The sequence below is a fragment of the Entelurus aequoreus genome, linkage group LG02 (genome assembly GCF_033978785.1).
Source record: "Entelurus aequoreus isolate RoL-2023_Sb linkage group LG02, RoL_Eaeq_v1.1, whole genome shotgun sequence".
NCBI lineage: Eukaryota > Metazoa > Chordata > Actinopteri > Syngnathiformes > Syngnathidae > Entelurus > Entelurus aequoreus.
Window position 1 is genome coordinate 28,893,561 of NC_084732.1, and position 26,700 is coordinate 28,920,260.

A 26,700-nucleotide genomic window follows, 5' to 3' on the forward strand; every position below is an offset into this window, starting at 1 on the left:
CGAGACGAGACGTAACGAACGCATGAATAATGATCTCAGCGTCGCTAGTGGACAAAATGGAACGAATTTTAGCGATATTACGGAGATGAAAGAAGGCCGTTTTAGTAACACTCTTAATGTGTGACTCAAACAAGAGAGTTGGGTCGAAAATAATACCCAGATTCTTTACCGAGTCGGCTTGTGTAATTATAAATAAATGATAAATGGGTTATACTTGTATAGCGCTTTTCTACCTTCAAGGTATTCAAAGCGCTTTGACAGTATTTCCACATTTACCCATTCACACACACATTCACACACTGATGGCGGGAGCTGCCATGCAAGGCGCTAACCAGCAGCCATCAGGAGCAAGGGTGAAGTGTCTTGCCCAAGGACACAACGGACGTGACTAGGATGGTAGAAGGTGGGGATTGAACCCCAGTAACCAGCAACCCTCCGATTGCTGGCCCGGCCACTACCAACTTCGCCAAAATGTTAAAGTGGTATTATTAAATAGATGTCTCTTTACTTATTTTTTAGCCATTTCAAGGCTTCAGTCTGATTAATATAGCTAATCCTTCACATAATACAGAAGGAATCCATTAAATGAATCCAATTATTCCTAAAAATATCAACAACAACCTAAAAATGTCACAACAGAAAGGAGGGCTGGACAATTCAAAAACACATTTTCACCAATTGATAAGTGATTAAAAAATATACTTGATTTGCTAAATCTATTCCACAAATCGATGACATATTTAATAAAATATACAAAAACATCGAAGTAAATCTAAAACCAAACGGAAATCAGACTACATTTAATCCAGATGTGATTCATATCGCAAATTTGGCTGCAATTTAAGACGTATTCTTGAAAATGCCATTTAACATCAGTTCAGACATTAATTTTGGTCCAATCTCACACAATATGAAACAAATTGAAGGGTCAAAATCTAGAGTGATACCAGTCTTAATCTGAATCCAATCCTGATTGCACATTTGCATTTGCCTGGATGTTAAAATATATATAGTTTTATAAATAAAAAATAAATCTTGCATCATGAGAAAATAACATGCTTCGATGGATGGTTGTAAACACGGTCAGAATCCGAAATTAAAACAAATTATAAAGTACCTACCCTAAAACCAATCCAAATATGGCTGCATTATTAACTAGTTTAATATATTTTCTTACTATACATCTCTGCCAAATCGTATCTAATGTAGATGAATTTTTTTATGAATAGTCAAAAGCTGTTGTTTGAAAGGAATCTAAATTGAACGTTAGAAATTATATTTTACAATTCACATGTTCACGGTGGCGGAGGGGTTAGTGCGTCTGCCTCACAATACGAAGGTCCTGGGTTCGATCCTGGGCTCGGGATCTTTCTGTGTGGAGTTTGCATGTTCTCCCCGTGACTGCGTGGGTTCCCTCCGGGTACTCTGGCTTCCTCCCACCTCCAAAGACATGCACCTGGGGATAGGTTGATTGGCAACACTAAATTGGCCCTAGTGTGGGAATGTGAGTGTGAATGTTGTCTGTCTATCTGTGTTGGCCCTGCGATGAGGTGGCGACTTGTCCAGGGTATACCCCGCCTTCCGCCCGATTGTAGCTGAGATAGGCTCCAGCGCCCCCCGCAACCCTGAAGGGAATAAGCGGTAGAAAATGGATGGATGGATGGATGTTCAGGTGCTAAATTTAGATTGAAACTTAGATCCAAATTCGATGACATTTACAGTAGGGCTGCAACGATTAATCTATTAAATTGTTCAAATTGATTTAAAAATAAAACTCTGATTAATATTTTGTTGCTTCAGTTAATCGTTTAATGAGTGTAACAAATAAAAACTGATAAAATGATTGCCAGGAACTTTGAATACGCGGACAGTTTCCGCACCAATAGAGCGCACGTGAGAGTGGTCGTGTGTGGGTGTTTTGATCTGTGTGGTGGCGGACAGAAGAGTTTTTTCCCCCAATTTTTATTTTTATCAACCATTACCAGAACTTCTTTCCTCAGCGCATTTATTTCCGTTTCCATAGCAGCGCACTTCAGACTTCTGGCAACATATGTGTGTTTCTACTTCCAGAAACAAACACGAGTGTGTTCTAATTTTGGCAGACTTGGTAACAGACAACGAAGACGACTATTTTTGGACAAATGAGGATTCACAACCTTATCTTTTTTAACCTGGATATACGGAGGATGAACTTCTAGTTATAGAACCTAAGCATACGTGAAGAGAGGCTGAAACATTGGAGCAGACAGATGGTGAGAGAGTGAGGTCGGCGTGTCTTGATGCTTCAAATGTGGAACTTGGAGCCAAGTTATGCTGACATAAATGGAGTGCTTACCCAAACTAAGCTGGAAAAAATGTCCACGGCCAGCTGGACCAAACGCACAACTGTCCATCGAGTGAGTCACTATAACATTGATCATGATCACGTCATGCTTGTTATTACAACTACATACTCTGTCGAGCTAGCTCCGCACAAACAAAACATGAAATGTGGGCTAATACTTTACAGACAGTGCTATATGATTGTTCATGTTTTTCAGTCAGTATAGATTAGTGTCCTATCGCATTTTGTTCTGCATTACATACTCAAAAGCCATACAACTATTGACATAGTAGCGAGCTTACCTCTTGCGCGTAGCTAGCTTACGGCTAACACTGTAGCATGCCGTCGCAAGACGATGTGTTAGTACGCTAGAAAAACAGTTACTCAGTGTTCGCTCTTACCATAACAATGTCGCTACAGCTTGGTTATTATACAGGTTATGGAATGCAAATTAAGTATTATTGGCGGTTTTTAGATGCATTTCTAAAGTGACTTGGAGGTAGAATGGATTGCTCCCATTAGCTGCATTGTTAGCAACTTGGAGCGAGCCGATTATTACAAATTAGAATGCAAAAAAAAAACAACTCAAAAAAACCTTTTGTCTTCTTGTCTCTCATGAAGATTGAAAACGATAGGCAAAATTACTAAAAAAAAGTGCAGTTCCTCTTTAAGGCATACATGTTAAAAGCGCAATTTCAATGTTGATTTGTTAGAAAAAAAGAATGACTGTTATTGTGAGCAGAAACATTTGTTTATTTAAACTGTTTTCCCTAAAATACACATTGAGCTATGAAGGATTTTTTTCCCCCCTATTACTCGATTACTAAAATAATCGATATTTGCAGCTCTAACTTGTAGACTTTGTATTGAAAAGCTGTAAAGTCAAACCAAAACTTGTGCATTTGGGTTTAAATCTGAATTCACTAAGGACAATGTAGTTTTGAGTTACAAACTGCAAAAAAATTGGCAAGTATTTTACTTTAACAAAGACAGTTGAATCCACATTTAGCTGAATCTGGAAAATCCTATGAAACATTTGAAGAGTTTTACTGTCAAATAATTTTTCATGTGAATGCAGGGTCAGAAATCTGAAAGATCAAAACAAACTATATATGGATCTGATCCACATTCAAGTCCAACTTGTGAATGAACCACTCTCTGACGACCAGTGGTTACGTTCTGTCAGGAGTCCGCATATCAACACCTAAACAAACCGATCAAGACGTCGTACCTGAGTGTCCTCTTCTTCATCTCTGTGTTTAAGGGCTTTGTAAAGAAACATTCCAGTGCTCCTTGGTGCATCTCCTAGACAAAAAAACCCACTGTCGCCGCAACCTCTCTTCAACGCCGCATCGCCAGCACCAAATAACCACAAGCTCGTCCACGTGCAACGTTCTCTTCCGTGTCAAAGTCGACAGCGATGCGGTTAGTGCAAAAAAAGTTAAAAGCTAAGCGATCAGCGAGAGGTTGCAGCCTCTCCTACCGATTTGGACAGTTAATGTGTAAGAAGTCGTTTGGGTGGCAGATGAATGTGTCCGAGAGCGGGCAGTCCATGTTAGACCCAGGCGAGGGAGGCCCAGGCAAAGAAGGCGCGGGACAGGATAGGTGGATGGGCAAAGGCCTCAATGATAAACACCTATGTGTCTATTGAAGACAAATCACCTGCTGTGACACACACACACACGCACACGCACACACACACACATATATATACATGCACACACACTCACACACACACACTAAAAATATTGCTACACTGATGTCATTAAATGTTACATAAAGTGCTACCTTTACACTTCTACAGTAAACATTGTTTTTACTGTTATATTTATATTGTGCAAGGTGGTGGTTATAATAAATAACTACTTTACCTACAAACCCCAGTGTTTCCCACACATTCATTTATTTGTGGCGGCCCGCCACGAAAGAATTAAGGCCGCCACAAATAGTTTTCGTCTTTTTTTTTTTTTTTGTCCTGTCCAGCTTCTCAGGCAAATCATATAGTTGATGTAGATGCCCATATCGGCTGTTCAGATTTACTTTACAAAAGAGAAGTGTAGGATCAAGATTTTTGGAGCTCTTTGTTCAGTGGATCAGGGGCCGTACTTATCAAGCTTCTTAGAGTGCCATTTTACACTTAAGTCCTGAAAATTTGCGAAATTTAGTCCTACTCTCAAACTTAAGAATAAAAGCTTTTTATCAACGTTCTTAAGTCTAAGAATCACTCCTACTCTCCACGATATTTAAGAGACCTTCAGAGGTGTCCTAAGTGGTTAGGAGTTGCCAGCAGGGGATGGTACTGAGGCGAGAGACGTGCGCGAACGTTCATCTTTGTTTGATGACGAGCAGCTGATCAAACGGTATCGTTTAGACAGAGCAGGTATTATTTTTGTCACAGATTTAATAATTTTCGATTCCTTGTTGATTTCTGCATGTGGCTGCAGTGGACTAGTATATATAGAGCCACCCACACCAGTTTCAAATTAGTTGCCTAATTAATGAATTGGAAAGAAAATGTTATGAGAGTAGCGTATGTGTGTGGCACACACATACGCTAGGTTACAGCATGTGAGGTGAGTGACGTCAGTGAGTGTGTGGGCGAGAGAAGAGAGGGAGCGGTAGCGTGAGTGCGGGCGGGGACTAGTTTGTTTTGTGTTGGATTGGCTGTGTGCAAGCAATCAATAAAGCAAGATTTGCAACTAATCGCCGGACTCATCATTCACCCTAAAGTCGTCCGCTGTGGAGACCCACTGTCGGGTAAAGTGAAGGGTGTTGCCCCGAGCATACATCCTGGAGAAGTGTCTCCCCTGCCTCTTTGTTACGGTCTGGGAGCAGGAAGCAGGAAAGGTGCAACAAAAAGGAAACATTTATTTTTGATTCATTGCCAATATTGTTTGTTTGTTTTGTATTATTTTGTAGTTTATTGTCAAAATATACACTCCCATTGTCCACTTAAATATTTCTAAGATATTTCTTTATTCTTAGACAAGGGATTCCCTTCCGTGATTGATCATTTCTATGGACACAGAAATGACGTCACCTAAAATTCCGTTTACGGCACATAGTAATGTCGTAATTCAGCTCCGAGTGTGACACTTAAGATTCAGTCCTACACTTCGCTGAAAGTGTGAGTAAGACGCTTGATAACTAACTTTTAAGTGCAGCTTTCAGCGAATAATTTATTTACTCTTAAGTCAACTCTTAGCAGACTTCTTAGGAGTAATTTTAAGAAGCTTGATAAGTACGGCCCCAGATGTTTGATGAAGCTCTGTGTCTATCTACCACCACTACTGTTTTCTGTTTATTTGTTACTGACTGTGGCAGGACACATCTGCCTCTGTTTCACTTTATGTTGCTGGTAAATAATATGGTTGTAGTAGTAGGCTAAAGTTAAATTATTTAGTATGCACTAATTAAAGGGGCAGAGCTTTAAGAGACATTTTAGCTTTTATATTTTTATAAGATATATTTTTTGTAAGAACCACAATTGATAAATATATTTCAGTGAATAACTTATTGTTCAAATCTGTATATAAATATGTACATAAAGTGTTGTAATTATTTTGTAAAATGATGGATGGATGGATGGATGAATGGACATTTAAAACAAAACTGTTATTATTAATTATTAAGTATACATTTTTTTGAGCCTTTTTAGAGAAAATCATATCATTGTAGTAAATTATGCAAATTACTCGATGATGTCATGGTGACCACGCCCATAGCCACGCCCCCACCGCCACAGGTTTCATGGCAGTTTATGGGAAACACTGAACCCCGTTTCCATATGAGTTGGGAAATTGTGTTAGATGTAAATATAAACGGAATACAATGATTTGCAAATCCTTTTCAACCCATATTCAATTGAATGCACTACAAAGACAAGATATTTGATGTTCAAACTCATAAACTTAATTATTTTTTTGCAAATAATAATTAACTTAGAATTTCATGGCTGCAACACATGCCAAAGTAGTTGGGAAAGGGCATGTTCACCACTGTGTTAATAATAATAATACCTGGGATTTATATAGCGCTTTTCTAAGTACCCAAAGTCGCTTTACATGTTAAAAACCCATCATTCATTCACACCTGGTGGTGGTAAGCTACTTTCGTAGCCACAGCTGCCCTCGGGTAGACTGACGGAAGCGTGGCTGCCAATTTGCGCCTACGGCCCCTCCGACCACCACCTATCATTCATTCAACATTCATTCACCGGTGTGAGCGGCACCGGGGGAAAGGGTGAAGTGTCCTGCCCAAGGACACAACGGCATGGTCAGAGGCGGGGAGCGAACCTGCAACCCTCAGGTTTCTGACACGGGCACTCTACCCACTACATGGCCTTTCCTTTGAACAACACTCAGTAAACGTTTGGGAACTGAGGAGGCACATTTTTTAAGCTTCTCAGGTGGAATTCTTTCCCATTCTTGCTTGATGTACAGCTTAAGTTGTTCAACAGTCCGGGGGTCTCCGTTGTGGTATTTTAGGCTTCATAATGCGCCACACATTTTTAATGGGAGACAGGTCTGGACTACAGGCAGGCCAGTCTAGTACCCGCACTCTTTTACTATGAAGCCACGTTGATGTAACACGTGGCTTGGCATTGTCTTGCTGAAATAAGCAGGGGCGTCCATGGTAACGTTGCTTGGATGGCAACATATGTTGCTCCAAAACCTGTATGTACCTTTCAGCATTAATGGTGCCTTCACAGATGTGTAAGTTACCCATGTCTTGGGTACAAATACACCCCCATACCATCACAGATGCTGGCTTTTCAACTTTGCGCCTATAACAATCCGGATGGTTCTTTTCCTCTTTGGTCCGGAGGACACAACGTCCACAGTTTCCAAAAACAATTTGAAATGTGGACTCGTCAGACCACAGAACACTTTTCCACTTTGTATCAGTCCATCTTAGATGAGCTCAGGACCAGCGAAGCCGACGGCGTTTCTGGATGTTGTTGATAAACGGTTTTCGCCTGGCATAGGAGAGTTTTAACTTGCACTTACAGATGTAGCGACCAACTGTAGTTACTGACAGTGGGTTTCTGAAGTGTTCCTGAGCCCATGTGGTGATATCCTTTACACACTGATGTCGCTTGTTGATGCAGTACAGCCTGAGGGATCAAAGGTCACGGCCGTAGTTGCTTACGTGCAGTGATTTCTCCAGATTCTCTGAACCCTCTGATGATATTACGGACCGTAGATGGTGAAATCCCTAAATTCCTTGCAATAGCTGGTTGTGAAAGGTTTTTCTTAAACTGTTCAACAATTTGCTCATGCATTTGTTGACAAAGTGGTGACCCTCGCCCCATCCTTGTTTGTGAATGACTGAGCATTTCATGGAATATACTTTTATATCCAATCATGGCACCCACCTGTTCCCAATTTGCCTGTTCACCTGTGGGATGTTCCAAATAAATGTTTGATGAGCATTCCTCAACTTTATCAGTATTTATTGCCACCTTTCCTAACTACTTTGGCATGTGTTGCAGCCATTAAATTCTAAGTTAATTATTATTTGCAAAAAAAAAATAAAGTTTATGAGTTTGAACATCAAATATCTTGTCTTTGTAGTGCATTCAATTGAATATGGGTTGAAAAGGATTTGCAAATCATTGTATTCCGTTTATATTTACATCTAACACAATTTCCCAACTCATATGGAAACGGGGTTTGTGTATGACACAAGCGCACCACAGCTTTGGACTATGTGCTTTATTTTCTTTCTATATATTGCTATAAATCCAGATGGAGGTTAACATGACTAAGTGGCAGGTGGAGTGATCATATATTTGTTAATCATCAAAGATTTGTACGTTTAGGGCAGCATAAGCGATCAAGCTTAATTTTGTGGATTATTTTGATTATTATAGTTTATTTCTATTCTATAACATGGTGGGTATGATAACTAAATGACAGGAGAAGTGATCATATTTGTTTTATCTAAATCATGTGAGACGTACGTTTAGGGTCGCATTAGCGATTGGGCATACCACACGCTTAACTTTGTGGATTAATCGAGGTATTTATGTTTATTTCTATCACAACACATGGTGGTTACGATAAATAAAGGCCAGGAAGAGAAATTGCAACATTAAGCGGCATCGCCCGTGTATGAGTGAGTGTATTTTGGTCTGTGAGTTTGTGGATTATTCCCAGTCCATCAATTTATTTATATTACACAAGGTGCCGGTTATCATCAATAACTGGCGGGAGGAGAGGTCACATTGATTTTAGGTCAGTGACTTTGTGAATTTTTTGGGTTAATTCGTAATTATTCAAGGTGGCAATTGTCAATTATTGGTGCGAGTAGCAATCACATTTTTAAAACTATATATGATATGTACATTGTGGGCACAGGTGCTTTTGCGTATTTCAGGTTTATGACCAAACCTTTCCATTAAACGCCGCATGGAGACAAATTGGGGCCACATTGATGCATTTTGCATCTCTCCGAATTTTTTTTTGACAAATCCTATTTACGTTTTCTAGGTGACAATGAAAATGTGAGTAATATATCATAGTATATATCATCAATATTAGTTTTAAATCTTATCTTTATAGAATGCAGAGGGCCAATACAAAAATGAGCTAGGTCCGAACATCGCCTCCGGGTCAGACTTTGTGCACACCTTACTTAGTGGATTATTTTGAGTCTGTTTATTTCCAATATGCAAATATGATGATTAATCGATGTGAGAAGTGCTCACATTTTTTAAATAATATAACACATACGTTGTTAAAGTATATAATTTGCAAGGGCTGGTGCAGCCAGCAATAAAAGGTAATGAAGTTAAAAGCCCTGTTGGAGTTTTGGAGAAATGCTGCTGAGTGTTCCTGGTGGCAAATGAAACCTGTAACCATGGTACCTGAGAATGTCAAGCAACAAAAGACTAGAGCGCTCTTTGGACGCCCTGCCAAAATTACATGCACACACTTCAACCTCCCTCCTAACTCTTCCTCTCTGCCTTTTTTTAATCCCAGCTCCACAGCAATTTGTTTTATGATCATTGTTTTACTCCCAAAACATAGCATCTATTAGGGCTATCTTCGACTGAAGATGTTCATAGTCAATAGTCAATAGGTCAAACTATGGCGTAGCTTTTAAGAAAAATATACAGATGATGATATGTAGTAGTTAGGATTAGGGATGTCACGATATACGGTATTAATGACAAATGCGGTAGACCGTTTTAATTTAACCTTATCAAAAAACTTAATTTATAACTGCACTTTGATAAACTCACGGACTGACTGGTGCCAGCTCACTAGCTTAAAGGGGAACTGCACTTTTTATTTTGCCTATCGTTCACAATCATTATGAAACCCATAACGGATGGATTTTTTTTAATGCATTCTAAATATTAAATAAACGTAAATATGGGAGCTCCACTATTCTGCCCATAAAATCAGATAAATAACTATTCTAGAGATGTCACGGTCTGAAATTGTCTTATCACAATTATTGTGAACAAATTTATCAGTTATTATCACAGTATTTTTAAATGTGCTAAAACATTTCTAAAAGTACTATTCTTTTAACCAAGTTTTATTGCAAAAAACACAAACATCCATCCATTCATTTTCTATATACTGTAGCTCCTTGAGGAATGTTGTTCTTCAACTGTCCACAGACAAAGTGGTGACCCTCGCCCCATCCTTGTTTGTGAATGACTGAGCATTTCATGGAAGCTGATTTTATACCCAATCATGGCACCCACCTGTTCTCAATTAGCCTGTTCACCTGTGGGATGTTCCAAATACGTGTTTGATGAGCATTCCTCAACGTTCTCAGTCTTTTTTGCCACTTGTGCCAGATCTTGTGAAACATGTTGCAGGCATCAAATTTCAAATGAGCTTATATTTACAAAAAATAACAAAGTTTACCAGTTCGAATGTTAAGTATCTTCTCTTTGCAGTCTATTCAATTGAATATAGGTCGAAAAGGATTTGCCAATCATTGTATTCTGTTTTTATTTATGATTTACACAACGTGCCAACTTCACTGGTTTTGGGTTTGTACATAAGAATTACATTTTATTATAAATGTGCTCGTTACAACATTACATACAAACTTACATCGTGTGTGTGTGTGTATATATATATATATATATATATATATATATATATATATATATATATATATATATATATATATATATATATATACACTACCGTTCAAAAGTTTGGGGTCACATTGAAATGTCCTTATTTTTGAAGTAAAAGCACTGTACTTTTCAATGAAGAAAACTTTAAACTAGTCTTAACTTTAAAGAAATACACTCTATACATTGCTAATGTGGTAAATGACTATTCTAGCTGCAAATGTCTGGTTTTTGGTGCAATATCTACATAGGTGTATAGAGGCCCATTTCCAGCAACTATCACTCCAGTGTTCTAATGGTACAATGTGTTTGCTCATTGGCTCAGAAGGCTAATTGATGATTAGAAAACCCTTGTGCAATCATGTTCACACATCCGAAAACAGTTTAGCTCGTTGCAGAAGCTACACAACTGACCTTCCTTTGAGCAGATTGAGTTTCTGGAGCATCACATTTGTGGGGTCAATTAAACGCTCAAAATGGCCAGAAAAAGAGAATTTTCATCTGAAACTCGACAGTCTATTCTTGTTCTTAGAAATGAAGGCTATTCCACAAAATTGTTTGGGTGACCCCAAACTTTTGAACGGTAGTGTGTATATATATATATATATATACATATATATATATATATATATATATATATATATATATATATATATATATATATATATATATATATATATATATATATATATATATATATATATAGGTGTTTGAATGTTTTTAGGGGCTCTATAGGCAGAATTGAACAGCTCCCATAAGCTGCATTTAAAGCAAACTTTGGTGGCGGTCCGCTCCCTGTACGAACAGTGTCAGAGCTTGGTCCGCATTGCCGGCAGTAAGTCGGACACGTTTCCAGTGAGGGTTGGACTCCGCCAAGGCTGCCCTTTCTCACCGATTCTGTTCACAACTTTTATGGACAGAATTTCTAGGCGCAGTCAAGGCGTTGAGGGGATCCGGTTTGGTGGCTGCAGGATTAGGTCTGCTTTTTGCAGATGATGTGGTCCTGATGGCTTCATCTGACCAGGATCTTCAGCTCTCACTGGATCGGTTCGCAGCCGAGTGTGAAGCGACTGGGATGAGAATCAGCACCTCCAAGTCAGAGTCCATGGATCTCGCCCGGAAAAGGGTGGAGTGCCATCTCCGGGTTGGGGAGGAGACCCTGCCCCAAGTGGAGGAGTTCAAGTACCTCTGAGTCTTGTTCACGAGTGAGGGAAAAGTGGATCGTGATATTGACAGGTGGATCGGTGTGGCGTCTTCAGTAATGCGGACGCTGTATCGATCCGTTGTGGTGAAGAAGGAGCTGAGCCGGAAGGCAAAGCTCTCAATTTACCGGTCGATCTGCATTCACATCCTCACCTATGGTCATGAGCTTTGGGTTATGACCGAAAAGACAAGATCACGGGTACAAGCGGCCGAAATTAGTTTCCTATGCCGGGTGGCGGGGCTCTCCTATAGAGATAGGGTGAGAAGCTCTGCCATCCGGGGGGAGCTCAAAGTAAAGCCACTGCTCCTCCACATCGAGAGGAGCCAGATGAGGTGGTTCGGGCATCTGGTCAGGATGCCACCCGAACGCCTCCCTAGGGAGGTGTTTAGTGCACATCCGACTGGTAGGAGGCCACGGGGAAGACCCAGGACACGTTGGGTAGACTATGTCTCCCGGCTGGCCTGGGAACGCCTCGGTATCCCCTGGGAAGAGCTGGACAAAGTGGCTAGGGAGAGGAAAGTCTGGGCTTCCCTGCTTAGGCTGCTGCCCCCACGACCCTACCTTGGATATGCGGAAGAAGATGGATGGATGGAATTTAATATTTACAACACATTTTTAAAAATCCATCCGTCGTCATGTCTTTCATATTGATTGTAAACGATGGGCAAAATTCCCCCAAAAATTGCAGTTCCCCTTTAAATGCTAGCATAAAGACCAGAGACATTATTGTATTTCCCCATTAAGAACTTACATAACCCAATCTAAACTTATATAAACACATTGCTGTCTGAGCAAATAAGATACTCAATTGTGCACATTGAACATAAAAGCTGTAATCTCTTAGACACAGTGATCAGAGGAATATGAGGTGTCAAGGACCGCTGAACAGAGTCGGACTCCACAATGCCGGACAGAAATAATAAACAATAATAATAGATTTGATTTGTTAGAAACTTTTCATGTAATAAATCTTACAAGTGCTACAGTACAAATCAATATTTAGAACAATGAAAGCTTAGCCATTAAAACAGATACAACTATCAGAAAAGCATAAACACAAAATAAACAAAATAGTGGGTTTTCTAACAGTGTGTCTATTTATTTTAGTTATAAGAAAAACTTGCTGCAATGAATTCGGTGTGTGGGTGTGTGTATACTGTAAGTACATTTTGAGCACATTAAAAAATACCGCGATAATGATAACCGTGATATGACATTTTCATATCATGACATTCCTAATAGTAGTGTATACTGAGGAAGGCTGAAAGTGACAGCCAAAGCTAAGATTTAGCTCTTACTCCCTAGAAACTATTTGTCTTCACACAAGAATATTTTACTAAAATATAATGGAGACATGATGAACGCAATCAATTTATCCTCCCAATCGTTTAATGTGAGACAATTCGACTGCAAGATTGATTGTTGGATCAGACTCCTCCCTCACACAACAATGCAACAAAGCTGTCAATTCAAGCCATCAATCCTTCAGCAACTGTTTAGTGTGATGTAAGAGCAGGCCTGATAACATCTGCCCTGGCGATGGAACTGCCCATGAGACAAAACAGAGGCAAAGGTGGCAGCACTTCAGGAAAAAAAGAAGCCTTGGAGGCAGACACGAAGTAGGAAATGCACTTCTGCTGTTTTTGGATTCCATTTACTGTGGCAGCAAAATGCACGATATGGCTACAAGAAATAGCACGTTTTTTATTTTTTTAACCATTCAGTTTGGATGTTCTTGTGTGCGCTGCATTGTAAACGTGTGCAGTTTAGAGGGAACATTGTGAATCCCCATCCATTGTAATGCAGAGTAGAGTCATACTCTCCATTTATCCATTCAACTCTGGCTTTAATTCACTTTTTTACTTTTGATGGAGTTTGAGGAACAATATCAAAGACAAATCAACCACTACATAGTATGTGAGTACAGTGCGCAGGAGGAACTGGGGCATCCTGCACGCCTCAGTGAGCCATGTCTCTTCTTTTTCCACCTCACAGCCTCTATTCCACACCACATCACTTTTTACAGCAACTAACTTCGTCACTGCAACTGCAATGAGCAAATAAAAAAATATTTACAAAAGGTATACTATTATACAAAATTGAATGTATAATGGCATTATAACAGTAATAGAGCATGTTTATGATATTTTTAAAGGAAATACCTACAGCGCTGTGTATGATACACCAACCACTTGACGAAGAACATCTTCATAAAAAAAAGAATGAAATATAATGAATAAGGCTTTGCTACACATCTTAAAATGCACCTTAGAGCTCTGCCATCGATCTTTAAGTTGGCTAGAAACAGAGCAGTGGGTTTGATCTTTTGTAGGGGTTTTTAGAAAATAGGCTAACCTAGCATGATGTTGCGGTTTAAATGTGAGACAGTAGTGCACATAACATGCTAATTTTGCGAACATTCATGTACCGCCCCTTACTTAAATATTATGTAATCGTATCTGGTACATGGCATCTGTTACGTTGGACAAGTGCAAAGCTCTCTGTATATATAAAAAGTGGATAAAGGGCACCATAGCTCAGTGTACTATGGATGGGCAATATGGCCTAAAATCTAATGCAATATATATAGCAGCCTCCTGTGATAACGATGTATATCACATTATAGGGCTGGGCGATATATCGATATTAGACTTAGAGATTAGACTTAGACTTCCTTTTTATTGTCATTCAAATTTGAACTTTACAGTACAGATAAGAACTAAATTTCGTTTCATTAGCTCATGGTAGTGCAGGATAAAAAAGCAATAAGGTGCATATACTGTATAAATAAATAGGTTACTGTACAGATAAATATATTGCACTTTTTCATATGCATTCATGTTTATGGATGTATGTTATATTGTCTTTTTTATTCCAGCGAGTTAATCCATTTTGGGGGGAGTTGAGGGGATAATTATGATGCGTTCAAGAGTCTTACGGCCTGAGGGAAGAAGCTGTTACAGAACCTGGAGGTTCTGCTTCGGAGGCTGCGGAACCTCTTTCTAGAGTCCAGCAGTGAAAATGATATACTCCATATGTATATCGCGGGTTTGTCTCTGTGCGATATAGAAAATGACTATATCGTGATATTCGAGTATACGTTCTCACACAGTTGCTTTTAGCTGCGGGCATTACACTGCATGCGTTTCCCACTCTCTTGTCTCTCCTTCTCACGGAGACTTAAAACAAGCGCACCTTCTTACATACGTCACGTGTGCAACGTCACACGCTCCCGCGAAGCAGACAGGTAGCGACATGGTAACGTTCTGTGATGCTAATGGTGCGGTGCTGGTGGTAATACGAGAGAGAGAAGGTGCGAATCTGGTAACAAATAAAGGAATAATTAATTCCCAAGAAAAACAGCACGGGGTCCATCGTCTGGCGGTGGTTTGGCTTCTAGCGGGAATATGTTGAACAATTATGCGGCAAAAGCGTTGCTACAAAAAGTAGCAGCACTGCTAATGTAGCATCATTTGAAAAGTCACCCGCTAGAGAATGAAGAGTGTTTGAAACTCCGCATGTCAACATCTCCGTTCGGTGCCACACAAACAAAATGCCGAAGCAACTATTTCCAGATAAACACCGTATGAAAAAAATAGTCAACAACAGAAGGAGATAACGTCCGCAAGAACCTACCACATAGCGAAGGATATATACTATTTGATTTCCTATTATGCAGCTCATTTTTATTTGATAGTTATTGAAATATCTTGTGTGACATCATGCACAAAAGTGCACTTTATTTGTTTTAAACTATTGTAGTGGCGTTCTGTACAAAAAGTGCACTTTAATTTAGTGTTGTTTTGATAAGTCATCTTAGTGACATCATGCACAAAAGTGCACTCATAGCTTGTTTTAAAATGTCTCTGACAATCTTGCACTTTGTTTTGGAAACGACATGAATGTTTGTGCCACTGCTTAGTAACAGTTCTGTTAATACAGTTTTGGTCAATTGACTTAGTTGTGATTTCCCTCTCTGCATGAAAGTTTAAAATGAGCATATATTAATGCAGTATGAACAACAATGTTTTAATGTAGACACATAGAATCATCATACTGCTGTGATTATATGCATCAAATGTTCATTCAAGGCTAAGGCAAAATATCGAAATATATATCGTGTATCGTGACATGGCCTAAAAATATTGAGATATTAATAAAAGGCCATATCGCCCAGCCCTATCATATTATATTATTTGATGTATAAATGACAACAGAAGGATTTCAAAATTAGTAGGAAATGCTCCTAATTTATCTGCGGTAACATATTTTGCATTATTTTTGGTTGTATTAAAGTACTTTCTCAAAAGTATTATTAATCTACAGGTACTTGCTAATTTACTATGAACATCTGGTTACTTTCTGTTGAAACATGATTCTATCTACATGTCAGTTAAAATGAAAAGCACAAATTCTTCTGCTGTTTCAATACTTTACAATTCTTTGGAGCTATACTACACATTTGGGTACGGATCCAACACCAAGTAGTTAAAGGAGTGGTTTTGGTCAAACCAATGCTGCTAATTAAATTTTTCAAGATCATTGAATGATTGTTTTGGATCACAATTATAATCAGACAAAAACACAGAATGATGGTGTAACAATATCAATTAAAAGTGTAAATTATTTCCTATTATTGGCTCCAGGGTTTCCCGTTAATGTATTTTATTATGGCGGTGCGCCACAGCAACATTTTTAGCCACCACACCTTAAAAATGAGGTTTTTTTTTTACGCGAAAACAAAATAAAGTAATATAATGTATAGTAGCATTTAGAAGAAGACACACAAAGTCCGACGCTCTTTTTTTTTTTTAGCTTTTATTGACAATTTTATGCTAACATGCCACGTCAGTAAGCCTCATCATGATACCTTCCAGCAAGTGTGTATGCTACTAATGCCCACTGTATGCCATGTGATGCCTTCTTCTCACTGCATCTGCTGCATATTGTTTTGTGGGCCAATGAGAAGCAGGTTTAAAGGCCTACTGAAATGAATTTTTTTTATTTAAACGGGGATAGCAGATCTATTCTATGTGTCATACTTGATCATTTCGCGATATTGCCATATTTTTGCTGAAAGGATTTAGTATAGAACAACGACGATAAAGATTGCAACTTTTGGTATCTGATAAAAAAAAAGGCTTGCCCCTACCGGAAGTAGCGTGACGTAGTCAGTTGAACATATACGCAAAGTTCCCTATTGTTTACAATGATGGCCGCATGAAGTGAGAGAGATTCGGACCGAGAAAGCGACAATTTCCCCATTAATTTGAGCGAGGATGAAAGATTTGTGGATGAGTAAAGTGCAAGTGAAGGACTAGTGGGGAGTTGAAGCTATTCAGATAGGGAAGATGCTGTGAGAGCCGAGGGTGACCTGATATTCAGCTGGGAATGACTACAACAGTAAATAAACAGAAGACATATATATACTCTATTAGCCACAACACAACCAGGCTTATATTTAACATGCCACAAATTAATCCTGCATAAAAACACCTGCGTGTTTGTTATACTAGCGCCTAGCTCCTCTGCTAGCTCCCAGCTCCATAGAACACGCCAATACAATTCAAACACCTGATCAACACACACAATCACTCAGCCCAAAAGACCGTTCACCTAACCCAAGGTTCATAAAGCTTATATATTTTTAAAAAGTTACGTACGTGACGCGCACATACGGTCAAGTTATCAAATGTTTAGCAGCCAAGGCTGCATACTCACGGTACCTGATATTCAGCTGGGAATGACTACAACAGTAAATAAACACAAGACATATATATACTCTATTAGCCACAACACAACCAGGCTTATATTTAATATGCCACAAATTAATCCTGCATAATAACACCTGCGTGTTTGTTATGCTAGCTCCTAGCTCCTCTGCTAGCTCCTAGCTCCATAGAACACGCCAATACAATTCAAACACCTGATCAACACACACAATCACTCAGCCCAAAAGACCGTTCACCTAACCCAAGGTTCATAAAGCTTATATATTTTTAAAAAGTTACGTACGTGACGCGCACGTACGGTACGGTACGTGTTATGCTAGCTCCTAGCTCCATAGAACACGCCAATACAATTCAAACACCTGATCAACACACACAATCACTCAGCCCAAAAGACCGTTCACCTAACCCAAGGTTCATAAAGCTTATATATTTTAAAAAAGTTACGTACATACGCAAAAAAAAGTTGCGCACATACGGTCAAGCGATCAAATGTTTAGAAGCCAAAGCTGCATACTCACAGTAGCACGTCTGCGTCTTTGTCATCCAAATCAAAGTAATCCTGGTAAGAGTCTGTGTTGTCCCAGTTCTCTACAGGCGTCTGTGTATCGAAGTCAAAAGTCCTCCTGGTTAGAGTCTCTGTTATCCGAGTTCTTCCATCTTGACTGCATCTTTCGGGAATGTAAACAAAGAAGCGCCGGCTGTGTACTGTTGTTGCTGACTACGTTCGAAAAATACGTCCATTTCGCACCGACAACTTTCTTCTTTGCTTGCTCAGCTTCCTTCTCCATAATGCAATGAACATGATTGCAACAGATTCACGAACACAGATGTCCAGAATACTGTGGAATTATGAAATGAAAACAGAGCTTTTTCGTATTGGCTTCAATGTGGAAGGCATACCCGTGTCTACGTCACGCGCATACGTCATCCTCAGAGGCGTTTCGAACCGGAAGTTTAGCGGCAAATTTAAAATGTCACTTTATAAGTTAACCCGGCCGTATTGGCATGTGTTATAATGTTAAGATTTCATCATTGATATATAAACTATCAGACTGCGTGGTCGGTAGTAGTGGGTTTCAGTAGGCCTTTAATGCTGCTTGTAAAGAGCTGTAAGAAAACTGTAATATATGATATTATACATACACACAACAAGCTCTCAAACATGCAAGCTGAGTAGGAACTTCATTAACAAAACAACCACAAAGCTGTGACCATTTTCTTATTAAAGTCGGTTAAAGGTCAATGGAAAAACTTAATCAGTCATCTTCAAAGTAGCAAGTGTGTGTGGTGTAAATGGATTAGAGCGTGAGATAAGAGAGCTCAGAAACACACCGCAGATAAACACACGCACAGTTGAACAAAAGGCACGAGCAATCGATGACCATTTTACAGCAGCTCAGAGTAGGAAAGGACAATATTCATTTGATCTAAATGAATACTCAAATGGGACGGGTCCCTTGGGGCTGGTACCTGCTGTACTTGTTTGGGGTGGGGCTTGCTGGGCGCATGGGGGCTGTGCCGTGCCTTCCACACAGTTGTTGACAAATGGCACATACTGTATCTATTCATACACACATGCATACATACAATCTTTAGCAAACACATACTAAGGTTTTATGGTATTCCGGTACTAATAAAAGTAAGAAATGAATTAAAAAAATAAAAAAGTATTATACTGTCATTTAAAAATACCAGTACATTTTTTTGTTTATCGACATGAGGTGCGATGGTAACATCGTTGGTATATTGTACGAGCCGCGCCGTATGTTAGTCAACACATATGCACAAACAGCACTTGCAAGCAGAAACAATATGAAGACAGAATAGGGAGAATGAATGTATTTTGGCTTAAAAACTAACGATAAACACTATGCAAGCAGTGCTTAAAAACATAGCGAGTTAGTAGCTAGCTAGCGGCTAACGTCTCTCCGCAGTGTTTTAGCTACTTCTAAATCACTAATCCTCGCCTCCATGGCGACAAACTATGGTTCTTACAAGTATCATCCTGCAGGACAAGGAATATTTTAACATGCTTCACTACACACCGTAGGAGAATACAATAGCTAACTGCTAACAGCAAGCTAGCGGCCTTGGAGGAAAACAAAAGGGTGTATATATACAAATATCGATTGTAACAATACTAAGTACATGAGCCGCATTTAGTCAATACTACACTGATTACATCGATATTTATTATCCAAAAATCTTTTTTCATTTTGTATTGTTTATAAACTCTGGAAATACGTCCCTGGATACAGGAAAACCTAATTACGACCAATCTGACCCGGTAACTACATGGTATCTGATTGGTACCCAAATTTGTAGTATCACCCAAAACTTGTGTAAAATATCCAAACAACAGAAGAATAAATGTTCATTACATTTAACATAAGTGTAGATAGAAAATGTTAAAACAAAAAGTAAGCCGATATTAACAGTAAATGAACAAGTAAATTAATAATCGATTTTCTACCACATGTCCATCATAAATTTGACAAAATAATAGAGAAATGAGACAATGTGTTACTGCATACATCAGCAGCCAAATAAGGAGCTTTTGTAAGTTGGTTGCTTACTTACTACTAAAAAAGAAGTTGTCTAGTACAGTGGTTCTTAAACTTTTTTCACCAAGTACCACCTCAGAAAACACTTGGATATCCAAGTACCCCCATAATGACCATCAGGAAAATACAGTAGTGTAGCAGGCATAAGTATCATTAAAAATAAGGCAGAGTAATTATTAACAAGTATATTTCTCATTTTGGACACTGTAACATTCCACACATTTTGAACAGTAACACGATGTTTGAATATAGGAAAATAAAACATTGTACTTAAATAATGAATCAAATATTTGGCATACCACCAAATGGAGCCAGGGTTCAACTGGTGGCAGAATCATGTATTAAGAGGCAATGGCCAAAAAAACAACAGGTGCCCAAATGCATGCAATTGCTTTCGTTTTGACACAGAACGAGCAAAAAAAAACACCTTCTTACCCTCATTTTGCCAAAATCTTCATTTGCTTTGGACCAACAATCACGGAGAAATTGTGACTTTTGTGTGAAGTACTGTATGTCGCCTGTGGGGGCTCCCTCCAATGTATTTGTAATCACTGTATGTATCAAACATTATGTATTATTCTAACTGATCTTTCTTTTTTGTAACATGCTAAGTGAATAGGTGTACTTTTGTACTTATTTCCCATATTTCTGCACAATAACTCAGATATGGTAACACTAGCGAGCAGTAGAGAATATGGAGTGATTTTTAGACCACAACATATTTTGCTTTGTTCATTATATTTCATTAAATTTCTTGCCACTTTGTTGTATATTATTTAGGAGATTTTCAGTTCACTTTCTCATCTATTATTACACCCCAAATTTGGTTTCTTCTACTCATTCAATGTCTATTTGAATTTGTGTTTGACTTTATCGTCTGCTGCTGCGGAATTGCATTATTTTGGTTTTAATGAGATTCAAAAATACTCTGTTTTTGTCGAACGCTCTCTTTAATTTGTAAATTTCTTGTGAAATTTGTATTAGCTTCGGTGTGTTCTCTCCTAAATAAAATGCAAAATGTTTACCTGGCACAAGACACTGTAATCGGTAGCTTTCCAGTGTTGTTCGCAAACCTTCACTTCCCATGCTTGTCGTCGTTCCAAGTTGCGGGTAAAGCGATGTAAAATATTTCCACAATTCTCGCGTTTGGAGCAGCCCCATGCTGCACAACAGGGCATTTTTACATGTTGAAAAACTAACAAAGAAGCACCCCAAACACATATGATCAGCTCAAAGTTTGAGCAGTCATGGCACCCTGTAGTCAATTTAGTGCCTTTAGACCAATCATTGAGCAGATCGCCTGAAACCGAGTTGGCCATTATCTCTTTATACACGACTAGTGGTACACGTACCACAGTTTGAGAATCACTGGTCTTATTAAATGCTAAAATTGGTCTTTGATAGCAGTACGATTAGGGCTGCAACTAACAACTAATTTGATAATCGATTAATCTGTCGATTATTACTTCGATTAATCGATTAATAATCGGATAAACGAGACAAACTACATTTCTATTCTTTCCAGTATTTTATTGAAAAAAAACAGCATACTGGCACCATACTTATTTTGATTATTGTTTCTCAGCTGTTTGTAAAAGTTGCAGTGTATAAATAAAGGTTTATAAAAAAATAAAAATAAAAATAGCCTCTGCGCATGCGCATAGCATAGATCCAACGAATTGATGACTAAATTAATCGCCAACTATTTTTATAATCGATTAGTTGTTGCAGCCCTAAGTACAATACAAATGTTTGATGTATCATAAGATTTTTTGTTAAAATAAGCCTATAATTAGTTGTTTTCGACCCCGAAAGGGACAAGCGGTAGAAAATGGATGGATGGGATGGATGGATGGACTCCCCTTTGATTTGAAAAGTAGGGCTCTGCGATTATACAATTGTGATCGTTGATGGCAATTAATTTGAGTTTGATCACGGTGATAAGCTGTTAGCATATTTCCTCGATCAAACATGGCAGAAATGTCTGTTAAAAGTTACCGCAGTCGTAAACAGTAAGCAGTGCTGTACGGTACAATTTACACGCAAATGTGACTAAATTCACCCTGAAGGTGAATTATTTTCATATTGCAGCTGACCTTTAAACAAAACTTTTAAAGCCATCCATCCATCCATTTTCTGCCGCTTGTCCCTTTCAGAAGTGCACTTTATTTCACATTTTGTTTTTTTGTGTTTTTGTTAGCTGAAGAATTAAGCATAGCTAAATGAGATTGGAGATTATATTTGACTTTTCTTATATTATTTTCAAGGCTTTTTCTTATCTCAAAAACACCTCTTAAGTTGGGATACTATTACACAAAACCTAGTTGACTTACTTGTTGGTAATTGTTTTTGAGTATTTGGGATCCCCATCAGTCCTGAAAATCTAAAAACAAGGCACGGTGGAGATATTTAGTTCCGTCAACGAATATTTCCATTTATAGGGTAGTGTATGGGCCAAACTATATTAAAATATGAGCTATGGTCCATATCGCCAAGCCCTACACTTGTGTTAGCGACAGTGCTAGCACAGGTCAGGGATGTTCTCCGTGTTTGAGTGTTGCAGTAGGCCTTATGATAGCATTGTGTTTAAATGTACGAGTGCACATGTGTACCTTGTGAGTAGGGATGATGTTTGATAAGAAATTATCGAGTTTGAGCCTATTATCGAATCCTCTTATCGAATCCTCTTATCGAACCGATTCCTTATCGATTCTCTTATCGAGTCCAGATAGGTTGTTGTATATGGAAAAAAACACACAATATTTGGTTTAACAAAAGCTCACTTTTATTATATAAGAAAAAAATAAAATCTAATAAATAAATATTGACTGCTACCCCCCTAAAAAAATAAAATTAAATAAATACATATTGACTGTTGTTACCCAAAGTATATTAAGTGGGATTTTTCAGAAAAAACAATATATACAGTAACACAAAAACAACCTGTCTCTGTGATCACTATAAGTGTATAAATAATAATATAGTGTTAAATAAAATCAGTCCCTTGGGCACAAAACTTAAAATAATACAGCTCTCCAAAAAGTGCACTTCCGCTGCCATTTGACATCACTGTTTGTTATGATGCTTTGACATTTTTACACTTTATTTCTTTATCGAAAAAGAAAATTCTATAAAGAGAAAAGTTGTTTGCAAATGTGGTTACAATGCTAAAAAATGAAAAGTTTAACCTAAAAAAAGAAATACACTTTATTGAGTTAACATTATTTCTTTATAGGGGGAAAGATGTGATGTTATGAGCTAGGCTAGGGAATATAACAACTACACTATCCAGCATGCAACGGGAGCGACGAGCATGCGCTGTAGCCCCGAAAAGTGTTGTTGCATGTCCCCACCCAGCAGCTAAGAATGAGGTTATGAGCACGCTGTGAAAGTAAACGTCAAGAACTCAGCCAACACGCCTCGTCTGCATTATTTATAATTAGACAGACAACACATATACAGTGTGATTTTGTTTTGTTTACAAGGAAAGAAAAACAAAAGTTAAAAAAGGGAGATCATGTCATATATGTTGTATATATACGGTATGTATGTGCTGTGGTTGCTTTAAGAACATTGCGACAGCTGCCGTAAAGGAGGTGCGTTGCTAGCCTGGTTGCTATGTTTCCGGTTGGTCGTAAAAGTGTTCGTCATGTGTTTGTACCCTGCTCAAATCTCTCAGTAAAGTTATTCATTGGATTATACCTTTTGTTTTGAACTTTATTACACCTTGGAGCGCTTTTTCTGGTCCATTTTTTTCCTGCTTTCCCTATCTGCGCCTAATGACTGAGCTACGTGACGTCATTTCTCGTGATGTCTCACGGGGCATTTCTGGTCGGGACGGGATTCGAATAAAGAACCAACTCTTTTTCTTTACTATAGTGGTCTCGATAACGGGTACCGGTTCTCAAAAAGGGATTCGAGTCCAAGGACTCGGTTCTTTTCTTATCGAACAACCGGGAAAACCGGTTTCGAGTATCATCCCTACTTGTGAGTGTTAATAATGAAATTGTAAAATTTAAGACATTTCATAATGTTACAAACAATATTCTGTGCTACAAAAAAATTATGTGCTACTAATTTCTTAAAACTCATTTGTATACTCTAGCCTTCAAATAGACCCCTTTTTAGATTAGTTGATCTGCTGTCTCTCTTTTCTGCTCTGTCCTGCGTTGAGAGGTTATCAGGTGACCACGGATCAGCCTCCACGGATTAAGCACTAGCTGTTCAAAGTCGGGACCCAGGATGGACCACTCTTCTTTGCATCAGTTGGTGATGTCTCTGCGCTGCTGACTTGACTCCATTCAAGATGATGCCCTGCGGGTCTCCCAATCGACTGGACTTGCACATGAAGTCGGGACCCGGGGTGACCACTCCTTAAGCATCAGTCGGTGACGTCTCTGCGCCCCGACATGTATACATGCAAGGGGATCCTCTGCTGGCCCCACTATGGACTGGACTCTCACATTATTAACTGTATCCACTCGGCATCCATTGCACCGGTCACCCAGAGGGGATCCCCACATCTGCGGTCCCTTCCAAGGTTTCTCGTTGTACATTGGGTTGAGTTTTTCTTGCTCTGATGTGGGATCTGAGCCTAGTATGTCGTCATGGGTTGTACAGCCCTTTGAGACATTTGTGATTAAGAACTACACTACCGTTCAAAAGTTTGGAGTCACCCAAACAATTTTGTGGAATATCCTTCATTTCTAAGAACAAGAATAGACTGTCACGTTTCAGATGAAAGTTCTCTTTTTCTGGCCATTTTGAGCGTTTAATTGACCCCACAAATGTGATGCTCCAGAAACTCAATCTGCTCAAAGGAAGGTCAGTTTTGTAGCTTCTGCAACGAGCTAAACTGTTTTCAGATGTGTGAACATGATTGCACAAGGGTTTTCTAATCATCAATTAGCCTTCTGAGCCAATGAGCAAACACATTGAACCATTAGAACACTGGAGTGATAGTCGCTGGAAAGGGGCCTCTATACACTTATGTAGATATTGCACCAAAAACCAGACATTTGCAGCTAGAATAGTCATTTACCACATTAGCAATGTATAGAGTGTACTTCTTTCAAATTAAGACTAGTTTAAAGTTATCTTCATTGAAAAATAAGGACATTTTAATGTGACCCCAAACTTTTGAACGGTAGTGTATATAAGCTTTGATTGATTGATGATTTAATTTTTTACATTTAGTAGCACCGGTGCTACAAGTGTAAAAGCTAAGCATATACCACTGGTAGGGAAGCAACGATGCTTGGTATTATGCTGCACTGAACAATCCACATTTATTAACCCTGATCCTGTGTGTGTCTGTGAATGTGTGTGTGTTCGTGTACGTTTGCGTGTGTTGTGTGAAAGTGTGTCCGTTTGCGCGACCATCTCGTTCCACCGTCGCGAAAGTCAGTCTCCTCACCACGTAATTAATATTCAATCGCGTTGTGCCTCGTCCCTTTACAAAGCTGGAAGTGCAGCCCAGAAGAACAAAGTAAAGAAATATGACTAACACTATCATAGAAGTTGAAACAACATTTAAAAAGCAGCAGCAACTTTAGTTTCACCATCTGCTGCAGCTCACCAGTAATCCTGCCTCAAATGCGGACTCGCAGGCAATTAGAGAACGTCTATGTGACTGTGTCACGACTGGGAGAATCAACACACCCACTAAATTAAACAGAAAAAGCATTTTTATATATGAATATTTTTTAATCAGGCGTTCTGTTTGTGTCTGCAAAGATTCCACTCTGATATAACATGTACTAAAAAAGCTTGTCCCTGCTGTTGGAGTAACAAACACAATAGTACCGTTATACCGATATAAAAAAAAAACCTCTGACATTTTGTTCCTGAAATAATCATTAAACTTGTTGTATGTGTTGGTACACGTCATTTTACAGTACCTCCAATTAAAATTGCATTTTAATGTATTTCATTAAACACAGTATTTGGGTTTTAAAAAGTTGTTTGCCAAAAGCACTGGAGAGAAGCACTGCTGTATACAAGTAATTAAATAATACAAATAATCATTTACCATTTGCAAGTGTTGTTTAGTAAATGTTGAAATAAAAATCTTGTAGTATTCACGACACCAATTATACTTTGTTGACTGCAGAATGTTTGTGATGACAAGAAAAAAAACAAAAAAAACAGAGGCAAAAAAAAGTTGTTCTCTTTACCCCCACAAAACATAACGAAAAAGAAGCAAAACAGTGGCTCTAAAACCAAGTATTGACTATAGCGTACGGTTGCACCTCTAGTAAACAAATATGTATAAGAACTAAATGACAGTTGTAAGTTGTTAGCATATACAGTCGTGGTTTAAAAGTTTACATACACTTGTGAAGGACATAATGTCACTTTTTCTCCTCCAAACACATTGCTGGGTATTGTGGCCGAACAGCTCAATTTTTGTTCCATCTGACATCACATGGACAAAGATAAGACCTTCTGGAGGAAAGTTCTGTCATCAGATTAAACAAAAATTTTGCTGTTTGGCCACAATACCCAGCAATATGTTTGGAGGAGAAAAGGTGAGGCCTTTAATCTCAGGAACACCAATTCTACCATCAAGCATGGTGGTGGTAGTATTATGCTCTCGGCCTGTTTTGCTGCCGATGGAACTGGTGCTTTACAGAGAGTAAATGGGACAATGAAAAAGGAGGATTACCTCCAAATTCTTCAGGACAACCTAAAATCAGCGGCCTGGAGGTTGGGTCTTGGGCGCAGTTGGGTGTTCCAACAGGACAATGACCCCAAACACACGTCAAAAG

The 26,700-nt window shown here is 38.7% G+C and overlaps 1 protein-coding gene across 6 annotated transcripts in view; it reads right to left on the bottom strand.

Annotated features, from left to right (window-relative positions):
- The window catches only part of trpm7 (transient receptor potential cation channel, subfamily M, member 7), a 116,818-nt gene that overhangs the window by 73,438 nt on the left and 16,680 nt on the right, over positions 1–26,700 (bottom strand). Inside the window, exon 1 of one of the 6 annotated variants that reach the window (XM_062024518.1) lies at positions 3,555–3,620. The exons of the other annotated variants lie outside the window; for them this stretch is intronic. Within the exon in view, the coding sequence (XP_061880502.1) occupies positions 3,555–3,605 (51 nt within the window). The 5' untranslated portion in view covers positions 3,606–3,620. Of the gene's footprint in view, positions 1–3,554; positions 3,621–26,700 lie in introns of those variants that run through there. 6 annotated transcript variants of the gene reach the window in all.